This window comes from Arachis ipaensis, chromosome B07, assembly GCF_000816755.2.
Source record: "Arachis ipaensis cultivar K30076 chromosome B07, Araip1.1, whole genome shotgun sequence".
Classification (NCBI taxonomy): Eukaryota; Viridiplantae; Streptophyta; class Magnoliopsida; order Fabales; family Fabaceae; genus Arachis; species Arachis ipaensis.
The window spans coordinates 96,820,349-96,828,102 of NC_029791.2; the positions used below are offsets into that span (position 1 = coordinate 96,820,349).

Below are 7,754 nucleotides of genomic sequence, written 5' to 3' on the forward strand. Positions count from 1 at the left end.
CAAACCTATATATTTATTGTTTTCATTGTTTGTAAATAATTAAAGGAAAAATTTAGAAAAAAATAAATTCGAATAAAAATACCAAAAATATAGTATAAAATTATGAATTAATTTTATAATCATGATATAGTTGAATATACCTAGTAAGGAGATGTTGTGCCAAATTTGAACTTACTTGAAAGAGTTTTTGACAATTTGTATGAGAGATTAACAAATAAAGTAATAGTAATAAGAGTTGTATGTAACATGATTAGTAAATAGACCAAATTGTGTAGTAGTAAGAGTCTTATATAACATGTATAAGTAAATCCAATAGTGTGGGATTTCAATATTTGTAACTGAAATTTTATAATTATGATTATTATGACATTTTATTTGTATATATTTATTGTATTTAATTAATAATTTATGTATCAATTGAATAATAATAATATTTGGTAAGTTTTTTTTTAATTTTTTTTTTCTAAAATGATTAGTTGATTAGTTGATTCTCATATGTTGCTATGTATTTAGAAGTGCTGATGTGGCATCATTAGAAAAAATTAATATGGCTAAAACTCATTGCATAAAAAATTAGTATCAACTTTTATAAATTATAGATAGATAGATAGATAAGTTGTATATTTGGAGGACCAAAATGGTCATTTATTGAAGTTTGTTTTTTCTTAACTTGTCAGGAATCGGAAGGAGAAAGCGTGGTTTATTGGCACGTTATATGAAGGTAAAACAACATCTGTATTACCAATTCAATAACTTATTACTGGTACTTCTAAAATATATGACCAAATTACTAAGAATTTAGGGCAATGTTACCTTTGTATGTGCTGCTTTAATGTTGTCATAAATTTAATTTTTCTACGATCTTCTACTAATGGAGGCTATGACTTTGTGTCAAGCCTGGTCAGCAGGCATTTATCCCCAATATTTAGGTTACAATTCATGGTTCTGTCAACCTTTTGAGTTTCTTTTTTTCATTTTTGTATGGATTTTAAATTAATTAACATTGTCTTTTTCTCCAACAATTTTTTACTTCAGTATATAGTGTTGCTTACTACCTTGTTCTTATCCCATTGATTGTTCCTTACCTTTTTTCAGGAGGTTCATGCTCCCATTCTGAGCATATGGGGAGTAAAAATTGTTGTCATTGCTATATTTGTAGCATTTGCATTTGCTAGCATTGTAAGTCTTCATTTTTCTTTGCACTCTTGTAGTTGTTGTGACATTAATCAAATCATACATGTAATTCTATTTCACTATACCCCATTCCTATCTTAATTTGTCTTCATCTGAACCTTATAGGCACTGAGTACTAGAATTGAACCTGGTCTGGAGCAGCAGATTGTTCTTCCACGAGACTCGTATCTTCAGGTTTAATACTTTTGTTTGCTCCCTACTACATTCATGTTTCTTTTTCATGTGTAATTTGTTATCTTCAAGCTCGTATATGTCTTCCTGCAGGGATATTTCACTAATGTGTCAGAATATCTCAGAATTGGACCACCTTTGTATTTCGTTGTGAAGAATTATAACTACAGGTACTAAATGTTTGGTTCATCTCATCCTCTATTATGCTTAATGTGATAAATTTTTCGGACTCTGTTAAAGTTAAAGTGATGCATTCCAGTGTTACTGGTTACTGCTGTGTTTTTGTAATATTTCCTTCTTGAATAATATTTATTGTAACTTGTGGTTCACAAAGTTTATCCACTTACGCTAAAAGGTAGCATTGATCATAAGTTGTTTCACCCAACCAAAGCTTTATGAAGTTAATTGTTAATTCTTCACTGAGTCTTCTTCAGTTATGATATATTAGTATTTCAGCAGGGTAAGTTTCAAAGTATTCATGATTCATATGTTTCTGACTAGGACATACTTAATCTTGCCTTAGTACTATAATAGTCAAGAATGATTAATTCTAATGTTATTTCCTCACTTCAGCTCAGAATCAACACAAACAAATCAGCTTTGCTCCATTAGCCAATGCAATTCAGACTCTCTTTTAAATGAGGTAAGTCATTAGCTGTTAACTGACTTTACTTGATTCTATATGATGTAGCCATACCTCATTTTGGTTTTTCCTGGGACATTCAATGTTACAAATTCTTGTTTATTTTATTTTTACTATTATTATTGATGGGCCATTGGGTTTTCTTTTTATAGTTGTTTTGTTTGCACTCTGCCAGCAGTCCAAGATTATCTATCAACTTGGACACTTATTATGGGTGCTGTCTTTTACCATGTAGATTTCTAGGGCAGCCCTTGTGCCGGAGACTAGTTATATTGCCAAGCCAGCTGCCTCTTGGCTTGATGATTATCTTGTGTGGGTGTCTCCAGAAGCATTTGGGTGCTGCAGGAAGTTCACAAACGGGAGTTATTGTCCTCCTGATGATCAGGTCTGGTGTACATGATATTTTTTGAACTTTTCTCGGATCCCAATTTTGTCATAAAGACGTGCTTATTACATTCTGTTAGGGGACTCTCGATCATAGTTTTTACAGTAATTTCACTATACAGAAATTTTCATGACCTGGGGAAATGTATTCGTTGTAGCCAGAAGATTAATGAACATTGCTAGGATTTTACTCAATATAGTAGACCTAAACTTTCATTTTGATTACTTTATTTCTTCTATTTTTAGTGTGTTAAATAGGAATATTTTAGCAGAATAATTGTTTAGTAGCCAAAAAAAAAAAATTTGGATCACTACCTGGAAGATGAGATTTTGCTTTAATTGAGAGGGAAAAGGTGTTGATGAAGGATAAGATTTCAATGTAGTACTCCAAGTTTATCATGATTTTGCTTTAACTGACTAAGGTTTTTCCTTATTAATCCAGCCTCCTTGCTGCTCTGCTGGTGAAGGATCTTGTGTTTCAAATGGAGCATGCAAAGATTGCACAACGGTCTGCTATTTTATTTTATTTTTTGTTTTATTTATTTTGGATATTTTGTAAAGTAAACTATGATGATTTCTTGTTTTGTTCTGAGGCCTTAATCAAACAATATTTGGATTGCGCAGTGTTTTCGTCATGCAGATTTGCGGAATGATCGTCCCTCTACAACACAATTTAAGGATAAACTTCCATGGTTTCTTAGTTCTCTGCCTTCTGCTGATTGTGCAAAAGGTGGTCATGGGGCTTACACCAGCAGTGTAGATCTGAAAGGTTCCGGTCGAATTCATTCTTTCAAGTCCTTTTTTTCTTGTTTAATTCAACATAGGGATGGGTTGGGGTATCCTGGAAGCCTAACCAGTTTAAGTTCCTGTGTGAGTACTATCTGACTTTGGGATGAACTATTTGGGTTGCGTTTTCAGGCTATGACAGTGGTATTATCCAGGCATCATCATTCCGTACTTATCATACTCCACTCAACAAGCAGGTAGGATTTCTTATTGTTTGTTCTATGATTACTGTAGCATCAAACAGTCCAAAGTTTAACAGTAAAAATTTTTTAGATTGACTATGTTAATTCCATGAGGGCTGCTCGAGAGTTTGCTTCAAGAGTTTCTGATTCTTTAAAGGTGATGTTTCATTCATTTCTACTTGGTGAATCATGTTAATTTTTGTCCTTTTAGATATATAATGTTGAAATAACATCAGCATGTAACACTGTATCTGGAAATCCAGACATACTCTTTTGTTGTGCTACATTTACTATGTCCAAGCTGAAATTCCTTTTCTGATACAGATTGAGATCTTCCCATATTCGGTGTTTTATATGTTTTTCGAGCAATACCTTAATATATGGAGGACTGCACTGGTCAATCTTGCAATAGCTATTGGTTAGTATTTTGAGAAACCCCTATGCATTTTCTCATGCCATCATAAGCCTTTTCTGGTCAGAATTCTGTGCAAGTAAAGTGTTCTTTTCAAGAAAATATATGGATGTTCATATGGAAGAGACTGAAGGGGATTGATCCTTACGGAAATAATCTTCAATTTATTTATTAAGCATGTGTGTTGATTTTGAGCTTGTAAGATATTAACAAAATCTTATAATGGATGTAACAGGTGCAGTATTTATTGTGTGCTTGGTTATCACATGCAGGTGGGCATCAACTTATTTTGGGAATGATTTTCAAGCTATAATTTTTATTTCTCTTCCAATTTCCACAATTTTGTTAAAGCATTTGATGAATCAATTGTCTTGGTCTAATAATCTTTTTGATTTAAAACTCTGTAGTTTATGGAGCTCAGCAATCATTTTGTTGGTGTTGGTGATGATTGTTGTAGATCTCATGGTATTTTTTTTCTTAAGCTGTACTTGATTTTTCACTTCCCGTTTATTGAACCAAGTCATACAGCACCTAGTTGATATTTTTGAATTCTGCATCACCTAGTTAATTTGTTTAAAATTATGCTTTGTAGGGTGTGATGGCCATTCTGAATATCCAGTTGAATGCTGTTTCAGTGGTCAACCTTGTTATGTCAGTGGGCATTGCGGTCGAGTTTTGTGTACATATGACTCATTCTTTTGCTGTTAGTATCACTCTGCTTTCCAGTATTTTTCAATTTGAATAATCCATATGCATAATTGTATCATTTTGAAATTCTTTCATGTAAGAGCTATCAAAGTTATTAACTCTTTAATACTTGATATTTTCTCACAAAATGGTTTTTGTCAGTTGCTCATAATTTTTCTCTACAAACTGGTTTCTGTCAGTTGCTCATGACCAGTTTTACTGCAGGTAACTAGTGGAGACAAAGATCAACGTGTTAAGGAGGCTTTGGGTACAATGGGGGCTTCAGTTTTCAGGTGATTTGTCCTGGCAGCAATTTAATTTTTAGTTTGAATCAATCAGCATCTGCATCCAACCTAGTGAGGCGGTCCCAAATTTTTACCCCGCATTTTTACCCCGCTCTGCCTAACGGTGGATTGGCAGGTTAACGGGCTAATCCTGCCAATTCTCAATAAATTCTACTTCACATCATCACGCAACATGAAAATTGAAATCGTGTAGAATAATTTGGCCACCCATTTTTTATCATGCAGCTCCAATTTTTGGATTATTGTATTCTAAAATTCGTTGAAACTTGTTGAAGGTTTGAGAAAAATACTCAATGGATAATTATTAGTAAATTTTATTTCAGATCGTATTTTTTCTTAACCGATCCTCTATAGTGCATCAGAACTAAATAACTATTATCACTAGCCATTGTAAGTCCCACTATGATGAGAAAAATTCACGTTCAGCTCGTATTTATATATGTTAATATCAGAGTAAAGCAAATTAATTCAGCTATATATATATATTAGAATCGATTTACCATTAGCCACCATTGAGTATAAATTGAATTTATTACATTCAATTTACTAGGGACTTCTAAATCGAATTGAGTTCTTTCAATTTAGTAGTTCCCCTACTAATTCGAATCGTATTGATTCGATTTATGTTTAAATGTAGTTCTCCATGTAATTCGAGTCATATTGATTCGATTTATTATTATGACGTGTAATTCGAATTCAATTAATTCGATTTATATAAAACTATAAATGAAGGCATGCACATAACATTATTTGTTTTGGGAAATTCATGTAATATTGGATTGTCTTCAAGTGTGTCAAACGGAAAAGCCCGTCCTGCCCTGCCCCGTCCTGTCCCGTCTAGTGAGGCGGTCCTGAATCTCTCCCCTATCACGGCGGGTTGGTGGGTTAGCGGGCCAAGCCTGCCAAATCTTTTTTTTTGTATAAATGATTAAATATTAAATAATATATAATTTTACAACTATTTTAATAAACTTATAATTTCTAAAGACATAAAAAAATTATAATGTCTAAATTCACAAACACTAAAGTTTTTATAATTTTAAATATCTAATAAACAAAATCATCAACCAAGTTTATTTGAAACAAAATACTAAAACTAACATTGTTCAAAGCAAAACAAACATTGTCCAAAACATATAATTAAACATTGTTCAAGTTTCTAATCAATCAAACATAGTCCAAATTATAACTTAAAGTAAAATGAACAAACATTCCAAATACAAGCACAAAAGTAACATTCTAAATTTAATTATGATCTTTAAAGCCAAAAGCCCGCCCCGCCCCGCCAAAACCCGTGGATTAGGCAGTGTGGGTTAGGCGGGCTTTTTTTATTATAATGGTCTCAAATTTATAGCACGGCCCGCCTTTTTTGGCGAGTTATGCAAGCTTGCTCAGCGGGTTTCGGCCCGTTTGCTACCCCTAAACCCAAGAACCATCTTATTTTCTTTAATTTATGATATCATTTCTGAAATAGATTTACTTATACGCTGATTGCAGTGGCATTACACTAACAAAGCTTGTTGGAGTTATTGTTCTTTGCTTCTCAAGGACAGAAGTTTTTGTGGTATTATGAGTTCATCTTTAGTTTATCCTCTTAATTATGGACAGAAGTATGTGTGTATATATATTTCTATACTAACTTTTGCATTTTGCAGGTATATTACTTTCAGATGTACTTGTCATTAGTACTTCTTGGTTTCTTGCATGGACTTGTTTTCTTGCCGGTCAGTGTTGTTTTTGTTTTTGCTTTTGTTTTTCATGAAAATACATTGAATGAAAGGGTAGAGCGCCAGGAATACTACAACATACTAAGGATGATCACGTTCGAACTTTCAACTGTCTTCGATACTGAACATATTTTGTTTTTATTGTTTTTGGCTGCAGGTTGTATTAAGCATCTTTGGTCCTCCTTCAAGATGTATTGACCAAGGGGAGAATCATTCATCAACTTCTTCATAGAACATACAGTTGTGATTGGATTATGCGTCGTCGGCAACTAGTTAAGAAGCATCTGTGAAGTACAGAATGTTAATAGGCGAAAAGGCAGATAGGAAAATACACCAATTTTGACTTGGCCGCCACTGAACTAGTGTATATGATGACTCATTGGTACCCAGTTAAGCACCTCTTGTATGTAAGGTTACTGTGAAAGTAATGAAAAGAAAAAACATTAAAATGATATAAGGTTCATAGAAGAAAATGAAGTTTTTTAGTAACTATATCTGATGAAATTACTAGATTCTGAAGACGAAGTGTGTTTATCCGTAGCGTGCAATAGCTGACTGAAATCGTGTTAGAACTAGGATTAGGACAAAGGAGGAGCTCAAACCAATGTAGCTACCTAAGTAACATTTAAGAAAAGTTTCATTTTTTTTCTGATTGTATGTAATGATAACCAACTGTATGTGCACACTAATACCTAATAAGTGACGTTGGCAATCACTTTTTTTCGTCGATACTAAATTACAATGGGTCCTTTATTTTTAAAATGCTGAGTGTTGGTCCTGAGAATGCGTTCAGGTGGTGTAAGCTCTTGACAAGTTGAGTAGTTGACATAAAGAAATGAGGCAAAATCCAGAGTCATTTGCACCCTTTAGAAATGGAAAAACGCACACGGGAGTCTATGACGCAAGAACAAATAGAACATATGAGATGACTTAATCGTTAATATATAGTTATATAATGACAACACTCTACATCCTGACAAGTGACAACGCTGGCTGGTAGGGTTCTCAGCAACCATGAATGTGCAAGTGATGTATGCAATTTGCATACGTTCATAAAAATTTTAATTCAATAGCGATTTTTCTTACTTTTATGACGCATTATGGCATTAAAGTTAATGAATATATTGAAATGCTTAGCTAAAGTCGTTCTGGCATTACGAATTTACGACTACAAGGAGCAAAGACCCAAGAGTAGAAATATATTTATAATATATAAAAAAATATTAAGTGAATAAATTATTTTTTAATTAAGTCTAACTAAGT

The 7,754-nt window shown here is 33.0% G+C and overlaps 1 protein-coding gene across 2 annotated transcripts in view; it reads left to right on the forward strand.

The window, feature by feature from the left end:
- Nucleotides 1-7,214, forward strand: part of LOC107609654 (Niemann-Pick C1 protein) — a 15,293-nt gene extending 8,079 nt beyond the window's left edge. For both annotated transcript variants that reach the window (XM_016311662.2, XM_021106062.1), the window contains 18 exons: nucleotides 678-721; nucleotides 1,096-1,179; nucleotides 1,300-1,368; nucleotides 1,459-1,535; nucleotides 1,939-2,008; nucleotides 2,244-2,393; nucleotides 2,835-2,900; nucleotides 3,017-3,161; nucleotides 3,311-3,375; nucleotides 3,452-3,517; nucleotides 3,685-3,778; nucleotides 4,008-4,044; nucleotides 4,180-4,237; nucleotides 4,365-4,475; nucleotides 4,685-4,752; nucleotides 6,262-6,328; nucleotides 6,420-6,488; nucleotides 6,649-7,214. In XM_016311662.2, the coding sequence (XP_016167148.1) occupies nucleotides 678-721; nucleotides 1,096-1,179; nucleotides 1,300-1,368; nucleotides 1,459-1,535; nucleotides 1,939-2,008; nucleotides 2,244-2,393; nucleotides 2,835-2,900; nucleotides 3,017-3,161; nucleotides 3,311-3,375; nucleotides 3,452-3,517; nucleotides 3,685-3,778; nucleotides 4,008-4,044; nucleotides 4,180-4,237; nucleotides 4,365-4,475; nucleotides 4,685-4,752; nucleotides 6,262-6,328; nucleotides 6,420-6,488; nucleotides 6,649-6,723 (1,415 nt within the window). In that variant the 3' untranslated portion in view covers nucleotides 6,724-7,214. The remainder of the gene's footprint in view (nucleotides 1-677; nucleotides 722-1,095; nucleotides 1,180-1,299; nucleotides 1,369-1,458; nucleotides 1,536-1,938; nucleotides 2,009-2,243; nucleotides 2,394-2,834; nucleotides 2,901-3,016; nucleotides 3,162-3,310; nucleotides 3,376-3,451; nucleotides 3,518-3,684; nucleotides 3,779-4,007; nucleotides 4,045-4,179; nucleotides 4,238-4,364; nucleotides 4,476-4,684; nucleotides 4,753-6,261; nucleotides 6,329-6,419; nucleotides 6,489-6,648) is intronic.